Below are 15,549 nucleotides of genomic sequence, written 5' to 3'. Positions count from 1 at the left end.
AAATGGAACACAATCCCTTTTGGGGTAAGAGCGAGGCAGCATCTGTGGAAAGGCGATGCTATTGTGGCAAACAGCACTCACCTCCTGAAAAAGCGTAGACATTTCACAGACCAGACATGAGCTGGGGCTTTGCATTTCACATTTGTGCCTGTCGGAGAGGAAGAAATCTCGCAGCAGTGGAGTGTGGGTAAGTGCCTGGACAATACAGTTCATAAAACATGTGTTCCCAAGATTGATTAGCCCTCGTAGACCTATAAAGAGAGATGGGGGAGGGGAAGCGTAAGCATTATCGAGTTAACGAAACAGTATATTTATCTGCATCTTTATATAGTTTTCACAATATGACCAGAGTTACTGTCTGTGCACGGCTCCAAGTACACAGTTTTATATTTTCTAGGTAGGCTATTGATTTTGTTGTACTCAAGTCACAAGCTGCACGAGCTTTCTGAACTACACTAGGATTTATTTTAAAATTCTTTGAAGAAAGTAAACCTCAAAGTACAGCAACACCAATAGCATTATTTTGCAACGGCTGTTTTTACCATACACCACCAAAGCATGCTCCCTCCCCACACTGATACCAAAGTGCAACGACAACAACTGGTTAAGTTGCTATAGAACAAAACCAATACATTAAAATAGATCGTAAGTTTTCAGATAGTTTAAAAGGCTTTCGCTCATGCAGGTCACAAAGCCAGAATAAGGTTTTTGTACTGTTAAAATGCAACAATCATTTTTCTAAGACAGGCAGCAAAGGAAACTGCCTCGACAAAACCAAGTCAGGCTGTGACATCCAGTGCAGATTTAGCATATCTTATTTTTGTACAAAACCCGAAATCCGAACGAAACAACCTTAAAGAGAAACTCTGAACAATACCAGTTGCACACCTGGTTTAGCTAAGTTAAACATCAATCTACAGTATACATCAAAAAATTCAACTTGGCATAAGAGGATTCATCACACCTTAAGTCAAACGTTCAGTAATGCCCAGAGACGATTTCTTGTGCTTGGAAACCAAGATGCTTAAAGGAAAGCTCTTTTGTTGCACAACAGAAGAGAGGTTAGGAGTGGGGAAACCTTTCAGTCATTTGCAAAGTCTAAGCGAGAAGAAAAACATGCTCAAATCCTTGAGTATTCTTCCAAAATGTCAACATAATACCACCATACAGGAGTGCTAAACGAGAAGAGCATCAGGTGCACAAGAATGCTTATTTTTAAAACAAAAATTTACTTCGAAACAAGATAAAATGCACTGATAGATACAATTCCGGTATCATAACAAAGTCCTCTTCTGCGATATAAATGGGATTACTACACAAAGAGTGAATGAAAAAACAGGATTACTTGACAGAGAATGAAGAATTTCCTTGCCATTCCATGGGGGGGTGTGGGGGGGTGGGGTGTGCGTGTGGTTAAAAAAAAAAAAAAAGGTATCAGCTGGCAATCCTGTGGTAATTAAAAATGGTGCAGTTCCCTTGCAGTACACCAGATAGTGCTCGAAGGGCTCTTTAGCATCTTTCAGCAGAGGAGGTGTGGTCCAGTTGCTACGTTACCAGAAAGAAACGGCACTACATCAGCTGGAACCGCATTCTGAGCTGGAGGCGACGGACACATTATTTTCGTACATTTATTATTTTTTTTTCCCCTGTATCTAATGCAACACCATCCTCCTTCCAACAGCTTCCTGTTGCTTCTGTTTATCAAAGCGCAGGACAAAGTTTCTCATTACGTTATAGTAACTTCTCCCTGGCAGAACGCTTACTGTAATTATTTGCTTTGTTTCCACGCTGGGAGGCAACAAGTGTACGCACAACATTAGCGAAGTGTTAAATAGTTAATTTGTTGTAGCAGCTTGAAATACGGCGTGATGCTTCAACTTTGTGCGCAACCCTGTTTCTATCCCCAGTCTACACGTCTCTGCAAACAACGCCACAACAGAAAGGTGTTCATGCTGTGCAAGCGGAGAAATGTTTGGTCGGTACCTCTTGCCTACCTCTCCCCTGTATTTTTCCATTTAAAACTTACTGGTTTTATTTAAACCACGGACCGGGCACACAGAAGCCGGTAACATGCCTGAGATGCACCAGGGTGTTTTGAGGAGAAGGGTCTCTCCCTATTTCTCCCTGGAAAACTGGTTAGCGCCAGAATTCAAAGGCAGCCTGCACAGTGCAGAAGACCAGAAGTACAGCTAGAGACTCCCCCTATCACTTTTCTTCTCGACATCTTGTTGAGCAATCACGAGTAAAAGCAAACACATAAAGGCAGCTTTTTGGAATCATTTATTAAGCATCATTTGTTACATGCCTGTGGCTGGACCTTCTTTCCCTGTGACCACAAGAATCAAGTCTTCCTCAAAGTTGCCGCCAGAAGACTAGTTACAGGCGTCAAACTCCGACGGCTCTTCCTTCACTCTACTCGCTTGGTCTTTTGGTGTCCGTTTTTCATGGGTCTAAATGGAGGGCTTTGTACGCTATGACTTCACTTGAATGAACCGAGACAAACCAACCTGCAAAACAGACAAGGCTGCAACGTGAATACTCCAAACCCTAATAAAAATTAAAAAAAAAAAAAAAGGTGAATGTAGCAAAACATGAGAACTTACTTGGCTGAAAAAGGGACAAACGTAAAGGAGCATACATCAGTCTTATCCTTGAGGGAGCAACGACTGCAGCTGCCATGCTCTGAAACTGGCGTTTGAAACGGAACAGGTGTGATGCATTGAACTGCAGTAAGACACTGCGTAACTAATTGCAGCACCTTGGAAAACATCAAAATTTGATGTATGTAAACTAAAGAGCTTACAGAACTCAGAACACCACATCCTTTTGTGCTTAACTTATATGGAAAAAAACTACTTGTTGGAAAGAAAAGTAGCTAAAAATTAAAGTCTATACAACATTCTGGTCAATAAAACATTAAGAATGTAGAAGACTTTCTGCCACACCTATTCCCTCCCTATTAATAAAGCCTGGCAATATTTAACTGGAATAGTCAGTGTTGCAACGTGTGGGTCATAAAGCAACAGAAAAATAATGTGCCAAACCCTCAAGCGCAGCAAGGCCACTTTTGCTATCATCAACAGCTGTCTCGACTAGCATCTAATCAGTGGCCCGTATCTGGACGGAGGAGAGGGCTAGTTGTCTAAGGATTGCCAACAGGATCCAGTAATGAAGCTTCTAGTAATGAAGCTGTCATACTTTGCAAACTTCTGCTGCGCTTCATAGCATTATCTTTATTTCTGTTTCTTATAAACTGTTTCTGAAACGAGCAAGAGCAACCAGTGTGATACTTAACACAGTCTATTCACAGATGTGTGCGCTTGTGGTAAGCGCAGTTAGCAGAAAAGCACTGTTTTACTTCTGAACCTTGCTGATGTAAACGTAAATATTGGAATGAATTAATATTGCTGGCACGACAAAGTTGTCATGTATGGTATAACCATAAAAAAAGAAAACACCCTTTAATCGTCATGCATGGTCTACGAGCACTTCCCGCATTCTGTCACGTGCTGGACAGGCAAGCAGCACAGCAGCAAGGAATCTACTTCTGCAGTGCCTTGAGCACACGTAAACCCATCTGGGAAATTCTTTTTACGTTTGGCCTCAAAACTGGGTTCTAAGCAGCTGGCTTACCTTTGTCAGCTTCAGTTCTTCAATCTTCTTCCAGTAACAGCCTTTGTTTTTTCAAATGCTCTAAGTGATAGATCTGCAATACTGGGCAACAACGCTTGCTGTGATGCAGGGAGATCTAGAACACTGGTTCTGCAAGTCCACCCACGCAGGCGAGATGAAAAAACCAAAACAAGATAAGGAAATTCCACTTCTCTGTGAAATGCAACTGTACAGCTATTAAAGGTGGGGAAGGGGGGGAAATGAGAGGACCACACATGAATACAAAATACAGAAAAACCAATCAGGTGCCAGTCTTGCTCTCCTGGAAGAGGTTCTGTTTGTCTCTAAAACTAGTCCGCGCTGGGATAGGAAAGACAAACCAGTCTGAACAAATATTACCACATAGAAACTGTGATTTATTTGAATGAAGGTTCTGGAAGCAAGAACATAGGTCACTATATAATGCAACTTTGTGAGACAATCAGAATATCATTCCAGACACACTAAAGCACAGCCAGCTTCAGAGCCTTTCTACATTAAACACAGGCTGGCAACAACTTAGAGCGATTTTTCATCCCCTAACCCCAGCCCTCCCGGTTCCCCATCTGGTGTTGATACTTCCCTAAAGCTCCATCAGACGGCATCAGAAGTCGGAGCAAGCTGAGGAAGCGCCCACTGAAATATTTAAAGAGAGTTCAAGACAAGCCCTGGAAACAAGCAGTGCAGAACGGCAATGAAGAGTTTGGGGGTTTCATCCTATGTTCATCAACAGGAATTGCAACAGCATTTAAGAGCATCTTTCTGAAAAATGCATTTCAAGGGAGAAGTGCCCTACTTCTTAGCACCTAAAACTAAAACCAGATTCTCTCTCAGCTCTCACGTTTCAGGTGCAGACCACACCATACATTACCAGAACGTATCTGTTACACACGCTGGCCCCAGCCAGGCCAAGACACTCCTGTTCCACTTGGGTGCCAGAAGCAGCATAATTTTGCTAATAGGGTTAGTGACAGCAATTATTCAAGAGATAATCCCTTTTGAAAGAAAGTTAAAAAAAAAAAAACTACTCATTTCCAAAAGCAACAGTATGGAGATACATGAAATTACAGGTCTACACAGGAAAAAGCATGAGATTCTGTGACACTACTGATTGCGTGAGTTACCAAAAGAAAAGAGAATCATGCAGTGTTGGTGAATTTTTTCCACATCGCTTCAGTTGAAATATCCTTTCTCAGTGGCAGCATGAAACCCACATGTAACTGCAGAAATACTGAGTCGAATTATTAGACACATTAGAAAAGGTTTTTTCAGAGGTTTTCACAGAACATTTTTTACAAACTTACCGATGACATGCTCAGGTATTACATTATTTTGACAACAGTTTACAAAAAAGCTACATAAGCTTTTGCCGCAGCCAAGTTACATGAAACAAAAAAAAAAAAGTCAACCATCATCTTAAAAACTAACATAACAATTCAACGTCTCTACCACCAGCAAACACCCAGCAGGCAAAATGCCTTAAAAGTGAAAAAATAAACAGGGGGAGGTGGGATGAGGAAAAAAAAAAAAAGAGAAAATGTTCAGCACAATCGGAGTTTCCAAAAGTGTGTGAGTTGTATTCTTTAAATCCAAACTGGTTTATAGCTTTGCTTTTGAATTTGTAAAGAATTAATTTCTTTTCCTTTGTTTATTCCTAAAGGGTAGAAGCAAACAGTTTGACCACATTAAGTTCATATTTTAATAAGAAAATTTTGACACAACATTCTCAAAAGTTATCTTTAAATTCACCTGAGTTCTGCCAACCACGTCTTGTACTTTTCCCACCACTTCCAAGATACAAGGCAAAAGCGTGAATTTACTCCTTCAGCAATAAGCCACCGTATTTAGGTATTACGCCATCTTTATATCGTGGAAAGGTACCAAGACAGAAACTGGGGGTTTTGTTTAGCTGACTTTTAAACACTGCAAAAATAATATTCAAAAATATCACAGACCCCAAACAGCTTTGATGAGGAACACAGAAGGATTTATGTGACCGGTACGTGGCTGCACTGAAACGCCCGTCAGCCACTCGCTGCAATGCTTTGCTAGGAGGAAGCCTGCAGCAACCCGAGGGGCTTTGCTACGGGCTTTGGTTCCTGTGCCTGTTAGAGGAGCATACAGAGAATAGAAGCGTATGAAATGTTTGGGGATTTCCCCACCCCTGTTCACCTGTATTTCAAGAGTTAATAATAATGCCCACACGTTATTCTGTGGGTTTCCACGCCACAGCAGCAATGCTGCTTCGGGAAGATGGCGTGAGTTTGAGAAAAGAGTTCCAGCAAAAAAGTTGTGCGAGTACAAACTGTGAAACATCTATAAAATCCAGAGTATGGTCAGAACCTACTAAAAACTCCGCCCAGAAGCAAGTTAAAGGCTATACCCGCAGAGCAATGATTTCGCGGCGAGTTAGACTTGCACACAATTTGCTGTTCAGGTGGGATGAAGGTGGTCTCCCATGGTCTAAGACCATGCAGTCAGCAACAGCCTTGCAGGAGAACTTTGAGCTTTGTGGTGAGCCTCGCAGGCAGCCATGGGTGGACTTCCAGTTTTACTGCTGGTGAGAGGACACTTCAACAGACACTGACATTAAAACCCCAAACAGAGTTCCTTCAAGTCAATAACCAGCTTTGTCAGATGTTAAGGTTTTTTTTATGGTACACTTTTGACTGCTGCTCCCCTGCCTTCCCCCCACAAAAAAAATACCCCGTTAATAGTGGACCTACCAAATACTTGCAATAGGAGTAAGCTACTGCAGCGCTGGTTAACATCGCTTAGGTTCAAAAAAAGGCCTGGACCAATGGCAAAACTATTCTGTCAATCCAAAAGGATTTCCAAAAAGGGCAGAAGTTTAGGATATACAAGAGGCAGAAGAAACTCAATAAAGAAAATGCATAATGCTAAAAGAGTATGAACCACTCAAGATGCTGAGATGTTAAACCGCCGAGTTGCAAGATAGACATCTGCAAGAGGCTAAGCTTGAAAACACCGTGCATCCCTACACTGAACCTTTCTCAGTTTTATATAATCACCAAGCTACAGAAAAAAACCCTCACAAAACAGAGAAGGGAGTAGGAAGGGAAAATGCACACGTGGCTTTGGAAGACTGCACTAAAACAATTCAGTTAAATGAATGAAAAAGATGTGCCGAGATCCCGATGCATAAAAATAATGAACAAACCACAAAAGAGTTCTAGGAGCTCTCGTAACAAGAGCAAACCCCGTAACATTGAAGAACATCACAACACTGACGAGACCACCCTCCGAGCGGTGCTAGGCAGCGAGATCAGGGACACCAAGGCTGCAGCACCAGGGCTCTTGCCACTGCATCCCCTCCTGGCCCTGACCCTCTCCAACCTGCAGACCTGGCACCTCAAGTACCTAAGGAACCCCAGCAGATGGGCTGGGGCAACTGCTTGAGCAAGCGCTCTCTGAACCGAGTCACCGATTCAGACTGGTCGATCAGTAAATCTTTCTTAAACAGAGTATTTTTTCATGGAAACCATTAGCAATTGATTATATGACACACCGAAGAAATTAAGATGAACACTCAGGGCAACAATCTTTCCTCTTTCGGTTACTGCTGAACCAGGTGAAAACGTGCTTAAATTCCGCTGCGTTCGTTTCTCTGACTTGGCTCCTTTTCTCCAGTTATTCAAGGCTGCCAGGTTAGTCATTGCTCATTTTGAATCCTTGTAAATCTCTTCTGAAACAAACCACCTTTCTTGAGCTACACCACCACCACCCACCCCCAGCCCCCTCAAGCTATTCAGTCACAAGACACGCAACCTGGAGAACTTCACTCACTCTTCTGCTTCTACCTGACTTTCAAGTGAAGCCTTGTAAATCTCAAGTCAGAGAGTTCTAGAGCAGTATTTCCTAACTTATGAGATTTACCATACATGTTTTCAATTTTTCTATATATGTTATAGTCAATATATTAATATAAATGTTTTTCTGTATTATATTACTCCATTACCTTAAAAAACTTATTAAATATCACGTATACATGTGTTGAATCCTGCAGTTCTGGGAGGCTGACAGTACATGTATTTAGATGATACTGTTAAAACAGATTTGGATTTTCCTGTTTTAATTACAAACAAATATTTTCATTTGGCACCGACACAAGTCCAATAAAAAGCCAGCCCCTTCCATCCAGAAGCCCTAATAGACACACACAGACACTCCCGTGCAGCTGGAAGACACGTTCATTAGTTTAAATACCTGAGCTGTGCACACATCATTTGGGGGAACCATAAGTTAAGTCCACTCTGCAGAGTACTGGGCTTAGACCAGAAAGTAAATGTATCCGTACTTATCACGCTGCTTACCCTCTCCAAACACACAAAAAGAATGAAGTGGGTTTTTTTCCTTACACGTACTGACCTAATGTTGGCATGTTTCCCTCCACCACCATCCCTTCTGGGAAACTCTAACATAAGAACCCAGGTGCATAAGAAAACTAATTTAAAAATGGAAGACACCGAAAACAGAACCAATCAGTATCAGAGTATTAAGAACAGCTCCTGTTAATAGAAGAGAAAATAAATTATAGGACTATTTCAGCTACACCGCATTATGCATTGCACCATAAACTACAAGTTTACCCAACCCTATACAAACAGAAAGGCAATTATATCAAAAAAAGCTTTCTGGAAGGGGGGGGGGGGGGGGGGGGGAAATGTATCTTAGGAAAAAGAAATACCTGCATTCTAAATGAAAACCCACCTTTAACCTTCCATTTCTGGCAAAAGGATTCCGGATCACTGCATTTTTTCCATTACTATTGAAATAACAGATTGCTCAATAGAAAGAAGTTTGCTTATGTGTACAACAGGAAACTGTCCTTGAGTTTGTTTCCAGTTGAAAATCCTGGAGTCCAGCTACAAAAGATGGTACACTGGAGGAAATAAGTATATGCCATGAATGGTACGTGTATAGCAAAATCATTAACTGTTGGAAGCTGGAAATTCCAGAATCGGGAACTGCTGGAACAGAATATAGCAAGTATTCCTCCTTGTATGGACCACCAGCGCCAGAAGACAAAGACTATTTAGATGGGTGAATCACCCAAACCCAGAAAGTTCTCAGTTTTGGCATGTCACTGCTGTACAGAGTAAGTGGAATTCATCCTCATTACTCATCTGTTTACCTATTAACACAACTTCACCCAGAGGCAAAGACGGGTTGGTTGGTCCATTTAAAAAAAAATTAACGAGACATGATTTGCTCTACAGCCGAGTAACTGACAAGTCAAAAAAACCCCAGGAAATACATCCCGTGCCCTGAATGCAAGTTGTGACCTTAAGTAGATGCGCTGCCATTTACTTCCTTTTCTTAGCATACTCATTACTGGCCAAGGGCGGTTTTATTTTTAGAAAAGAGAGTCAGTTCCCTACCTTTCAAGTTACCAAGTGGGTCAAAAAAAAAAAAGAAAAAAAATTAAAACATGTCAGTTTGTATTTCCCAGTTTTGCTACCTGTAAGAAAAAAACCTCACGTTAAATGTTATGACTTAAATACAACACTTAAATACATGCTCAAGTACTTCATTCTAGTTCACACGACGACTTAAAGTCTTTTTCTCGGTAATTTCTGGCATATTTGCGTGCAACTGGGCAGTTCTGCAGTGACCTCAACATTCACAGGAGACTTTCCAGATTTATCCTTTTTTACGTTGTGTGAGGATTGCCATTCAGAAGTCATTGGTTTTACTCTTTTCCTCCCTTATAATATGCAAAAAACCATGAAAAGTCACCTGTAGGTAACAACCTACCTACATTAAGTTGTCAGGATATGTGCACGATGACGTTTGTAGCAGCTGTTCAGCAGGAGATTAACACATATTCTACCATGTCTGTGAGGTTGATCTAGTTCATCCACACCACAATGTGGAAACAGAAAAGGACTGGTTCTGTACAGGTGAGATTAAGTAGTCCAGACCGAGTAAACGCGGTTACGTTCTTTACGCAACCAGATTTAGTGCCTCTGCATTGCCTTCCCCAGCCCTTCTTGGAAGGCTCCTCACCTTGGGCACGGCGCCATGCAAACATGTTCCTACTGTTTACAGACCCAGGCTGACACTGCGCGCATTCATGCTGCTCCGAGCCCGAGCTGAATTTGCATCGACTCAAGCCTGGATCCAGACACCAATAATGTTTCTCCAGCATTTAGTCTGTCCCCACCCCTCTGAGTTCAACAGGGAATAACTGATCGCGTTCACTATTTTTATTCGATAGCTCCAGTGACATCACATTAATATATATTTACCGAAGGGACAAAGTACATCAAGATAATGCAAACGTAATTGGGAGACAGAGCAATAACTCAAGAGCAACTTGTTAAGTGGGAAAAACTATCTGAAATCAATTAAATTCAATAAAAACAATTGCGAAATAAGAAACAAGAAAAATTAAGTGGACAAGCAGAAAATAAGGAGCAATGGCTGCAGCAACTCAACCCAAATGACTTAATATTGTGCTGCAGTTCTGAGACAAGCAGCATTTTGAAACTTAACCAGAATACGAGAAGGCCTGGGAGGTAATAATTCTGCCCTGGTGACAGGAAAACCTCAACCGGATGATGTCTGGAATTGAGCACCCATTTTAAAAAAGAAATAGATCTATGCAAACTGGGGAGAAGTCAAGAATATGAGTGAAAATTTGCATGAAATTAATATTTGAGAATAACAACCGAAGAACCCACTGGTTGAGTTAATTAATTAAAAAAAAACCCATAGTGCTGATGGAGGAACGGCCTGGCTGACAATTTTCAAGTATGTTACAGGCCACTGCAAAGAGGACTGTAATTAACTCTTGTGGCCTACCAAAGCTATAATAATAATAATAAAAAAAAAAAGACTGAGCTCACAAGAAGTGAAATTTAATTAGATATTAAAAATAATTGTCTCACAGTTAGAAAACATTGCAGCAGGGGAGTTTGGGACTCCCAGTTGCTGGAGTGGCTCCAACAGCAGCTCTGGCAGCCGTCAGGAACAGCCCAGCACAGTGACCCCGGCTCAGAAGAGGTGTGTGACGCCCACTCTGCTTTTTCACCCCCCCACTGCTCACGCATCCAGTTTAATATTACAGCGCCATACGAAACACAGGAACCGGCTTTTGACAGGGAAGGGGAAGGTGAGGGCGTTTTCACACGACAGCTAAGCCCATCTAACAGCTCGCTGATGCCAAAAGGGCTGTTCCCTTCGCACCGGGCCGGCGTCTGCTTGGCTCCACGGTGGAACGGTTCACCTTGCCCGTCTGACAGGAAAAAAAAAAAGCAGTTGCACCTTGAGGGGGTGAACTCATCCCTTGCAAACGGTGATGAGTCTTTGACCCGTCTGAGCAGGTTCACACAGCTCACCGCGGTCAGGACAAGAGGCCAGTGCCAGGGAGAGGGAGGGATGCAGGAGCCGTCGGTCTCTCTCGGAGACAGCCAGCCCTCGTACCCCCCCACTGTAACAAGCTTCCAGCGCAGGCAGTTGTCTAAAAGCCACAGGCTGGGCAGCAAAACAGCCGCTGCCCTAATGCCTGTATCCCTTTTCCTACCACACGGCACTGGAAACCAGAATTAACTGCCCTGCTGCCACTCCGGAAGGGATGGAGAAGCGGTAACAGCTGCTGCTAGGATCAGGGCATCATTTTTAGACTATATATTTATTCTGCATATGAGCTTTTTGCATTTGTGGCTCAATGCATCATTCATTCACTTTACTAACACAAAAAAGAGTCAGAGGATAATGCAAAGAGATCACCTGGATCTGGTATTTCACTTCATTTCCTTTGTGTCATACCTGCTAGCGTGTGTCGAGACAAGTCTAAGTTTGCAGCTACTGGCAATGCTATAAATCAATCCGGCAGGAGCTCGGCAGTGTCCCTGTATCGGGCTGTACCTTCAATTAAAAGCAATTGCTAACATTTAAACAACACTGGACTAAAGGCTCGGCATAGGAGATACATGTTTGTAACTTAATTAAAGAATTTCTAGTAGTAATGACATAGAAATGCATCAGCAACAAATGGAGATGAGAGTCAAGAAAGGTTACCCTTAGCTTTGCCAGACTTGGGAGAAAAACGCACGTCTCTAAGCAGTCACTACCAAAGTGGCTTTACTATAGATCCTTCCTCAGAGCAACAGATCGGCCTTTCCACACATGCTACTTGGACACGTTTTGTTGGAAGAACCTAAGGACAAGCGACATCCTTTGGCGCAAATGGACCAAACAAGTTACCAAGAGTATGACCAAACACAAAACTGTAGCATTTTATATTACTATTGCACAGGTGAAACGAAAGCCCCCAAGCCAGCCAATGAGTCTGGAGCATACACAGTGTGCCAGACACAGAAAGCGCTCTCTGTACTATACTTACAATGTGTGTACATCTTTGAACCAATTCACAAACTACTGATGCCAAAAGAGGAACCATTTCACAGCCAGAGGAGTTTCCATTCTTCCCTGTGAGTTCATCTGCCCGTAGATACTTTGTGAGTTCAGTGGTGTGCAACCACGGCGTGCCCCTCATCCTCCAGAAGAGCACTGACCAGTTACGCTTATTTTTATTTCTGTTTCTCCAGGCTTAAAGCACTTCAAACAAGGGAAACGATCTCTTTTAACAGTGGGGGCATTGTAAGCCAGGGTGTGAGGTTGCAGCCCATCACGTATTTTGCAGTAACTGTATGCTTGGGTTACGACAAGGCAGGAGCACTTGATGTCTTTTACGTTCTCATCCTTCTGATTTGATGGTGATTGGCTCATGTGTGCACACCCTCCGCTCGGTAAAATGAGTCAGCAATCCTAAGAATATCTAGCAATACAAACAAACAAACCTCTTAAGGTTAATTTTTCATATAGCCCATGTAAATAGAGAAGCGTTTCAAGCAAGACAAGGGACTGCAAGAATTTCTTCCCTGTGAATTCATATTAAGAAACACGCTTCCAAAACAAAACAAAGTGAGTGGTTCTGATCAAACCACTGAAAAGCGCATTGAATCTTCCACTAAAATCAGAGGAAGCATAGCTGTAGAAGATCTTGAGAAGTCACCTGGTCTATCCCTTTACCTCAAAGAAGAATTAACGCTACCTCTATTATTCCTGACAAATGTTTTCCTGAATTGTTCTTTAAACTCTGCAGTGATGAGATCCTGCATTATCCCCTGATGCACTTGTGCTCTGAAGTGTTCCAGTGTCATCTTGGTAAATAAATTAATGCTGAGTTTAAGAACTGCAACAACATTAATATGGAAGATACACATACACTACGAAATCTATAGATAAGCTCCTCTACTAGTCATATTAAGAGTTTCTGAATTAAAGTTACTTCAAATAACACTAGCTTTACAAAAGGTCCTAAAATGAGGAGACAACTTGTCTGAGATACTGTGCTATCACTGTTTTTCTCCCCTAGAAATTTCTGTGCACCTGAGTGGGTATGGCACGAACCATTTCATTTCCCCATATCCTTCCCCACGAGGAGAAAAAGATAACAGCTAGACAGCAGCCTTGTGTGGGCAAATCTAGCCAATGTGTCCCCAAACTGATCACAATTACAGTAAAAAGGAACAGATCAGAATACAAGTAAAAATACTTCTCTTTAGAGTAAGTATTTTGCTGTCTCATAGCTGCAGAGCATGAGAACAACCTTGATACAACCACACAGTTTCACATGAGAAGTCCACAAGGGCTGGGTTTTCACTTAGGAAGGATAAAAAAAAAAAATAAAATTCCAGGAGCAGTTTCTCCTGACCAGGATGTGAAGTTGAATTGTTCTTCCTGTTAAAGCAATGGCTGCCTTCTATTATAAGTATAAAGAATGGCCTGAATTAAAAAAAAACAAAAAAAAAAAAGAAAGCAAGAAGCGGCAGGGAAAGGCCTTTTCATGAACTACGATGACATAGCTAAATCCACAGCTAAAAACAGATTTTAAAATATTTATAAGTGTAAACTTATAAATAGTAAATGCTATGGGAATTTACTGTCTCCCACAGCCAAGCTTAAGTTTAAAATCAACGTGGGATGGGAGGGGCAAAGGGAGCTAAAGCCAAGATCTCTCCAATACGCCAGATTAGTTTTGAACCTTTTGTTAAGTCACCTCACAGGAAAAGGACCCCTGAGCACTCTGTGAATAAAGGCATTCCTGTTTCTTTTCCCCTTTCAAGAGTATGGAAAGTATCAGGTTTTATATCCATACTTTCTTATCTTCAGCATTTTTAGTGACCATCTACATCACAAAATTGTTTTTCTCTCTCAGGTGTCTGAAGGAGAAACCAGTGCAGCATATTCTCAAACCCAGAAAGCTGTGCAGCATGGAATCATCCATGGCAATCATTCCTCTCTCTTCGATTCCCCCAGCTGAAATGAGTAAGACTGAAAAAAAAAAACCACCATTAAGTTCTGCAGCAGAACTTGTACCGAACTTCTCTGAATTCCCATCTTGGCTTACCAAGACTCACTGAACCAATTTTGCCTGTTGTGCTTCCACCCGACCCAATCTCTGTCAGGATCTCTTAGCAGCGAGTGAAGACACTGGGGAAGGCACACATACGGTCTGGACCTCAAATTTTCAGAACACGCAATAGACGAAAACACGTTTCATATACAGCACGGGAAATAATCACATAATGCTTCGATACTTAGTAATAGATTTGATTATCTGACCCCTGTAACACACGAAGATCAATCGGCTGGAGGAGAAAGATAGAACACGATGTGCTGCAAGCACACGTCACACCAAGGGCTACAGAAACAAAAAGGTGCCAATTTCTGCTCAGCACAAAACACGCCATGAAACGCCGCATATGGGTACATACATTGCACAAAACACATTAGTTTAACAAGGAAGCCAGACTCCTTACAACAGCGGTGCTCGTTGTACACTCGGATACACGGAACTGAATGAATTTAAAGAAGTTGAATGAAGGTATGGAGAAGGTCCCAAAGCAGCCACGGAACCGAAACAGGAGCTGCCCTGCCTCGCACACCCTACAAAGCGAAGTTTGCAACATTAAAGTCCTACCGACCGGAGCAGGAAAATAACAATTAATCTAATAATTGCAGAAAGGTCAGGGAGAACAGCTAGAAGACACCCAACAACCAAAAAGAGCAGCAGTAGGCAAAGAACAGGAACGGTGTTTGTCAAAGGACTGCATGATCGATATGGAGCATCATGACAAACCAGCCTTTAAAAGCTCGTTAAGTTGTAGACCCTTCAAGGTGTTTTTATATGGCAACTTGATGGCAAAGAAAAAAAGCCCTCATGCAAAATAAAATACTTCAAAAGGTGGCACAGAATAAAATATTCTCTTTGCCCTCCCCCAAAGCAGCCAAACTTAAAAGCTCAGTGAGATCTTGCGCGATCTGCACAGAAGCATAAGACTTACAGTGAGAATCCTGTGCAGATGGCATCTTTAAAGAACAAGAGGTACTCCCACTAAGCTGACAAAATAAAATTCACACCCGCAGCCGTCCTTTCCCCCCAATATCACACCATATGCTGCCTACAAGTTTTTACCCTCCCTCAAAACAGATTTCACAAATTAATAACTTAAGGAGCAGGCTAACCACCAGTGAAATTAAATGCATCCAAATATATTAATATGCACAAATTATTGTTGATGAATTGGCACAGAGCTATTCCAACCATCCACAACACACAAACCATGCCACATGCTGTTTATGCACATTCCTGGTTTCCGCATATACTGTATCTACCTCCTGTCCACACAAAGCCCAATTCTAGAAGCAGATATGAAAGAGCAGAATGGAAGGTCAGAGTAAATATAATCCAAACGTGATCCACAAAAGAACAAAACTGAGATGGAGATTACTGGCCTTGTTGAAAATGCCACGCTCTCTGTAATGACACAGAGTTAATCAGGTTCAAATACAGTGGTAAATCAA

The 15,549-nt window shown here is 41.9% G+C and overlaps 1 protein-coding gene across 2 annotated transcripts in view; it reads right to left on the bottom strand.

Moving 5' to 3' along the window:
* USP22 (ubiquitin specific peptidase 22) overlaps positions 1 to 15,549 on the bottom strand; it is a 112,396-nt gene that overhangs the window by 27,128 nt on the left and 69,719 nt on the right. For both annotated transcript variants that reach the window (XM_074597340.1, XM_074597341.1), the window contains one exon: positions 82 to 251. In XM_074597340.1, coding sequence (XP_074453441.1) covers positions 82 to 251 — 170 coding nt within the window. The remainder of the gene's footprint in view (positions 1 to 81; positions 252 to 15,549) is intronic.

Source organism: Larus michahellis, chromosome 8, assembly GCF_964199755.1.
Source record: "Larus michahellis chromosome 8, bLarMic1.1, whole genome shotgun sequence".
NCBI classification, from domain to species: Eukaryota; Metazoa; Chordata; class Aves; order Charadriiformes; family Laridae; genus Larus; species Larus michahellis.
The sequence above is the reverse complement of the archived record's forward strand: the minus strand, read 5'-3'. Positions and strand labels throughout refer to the sequence as shown.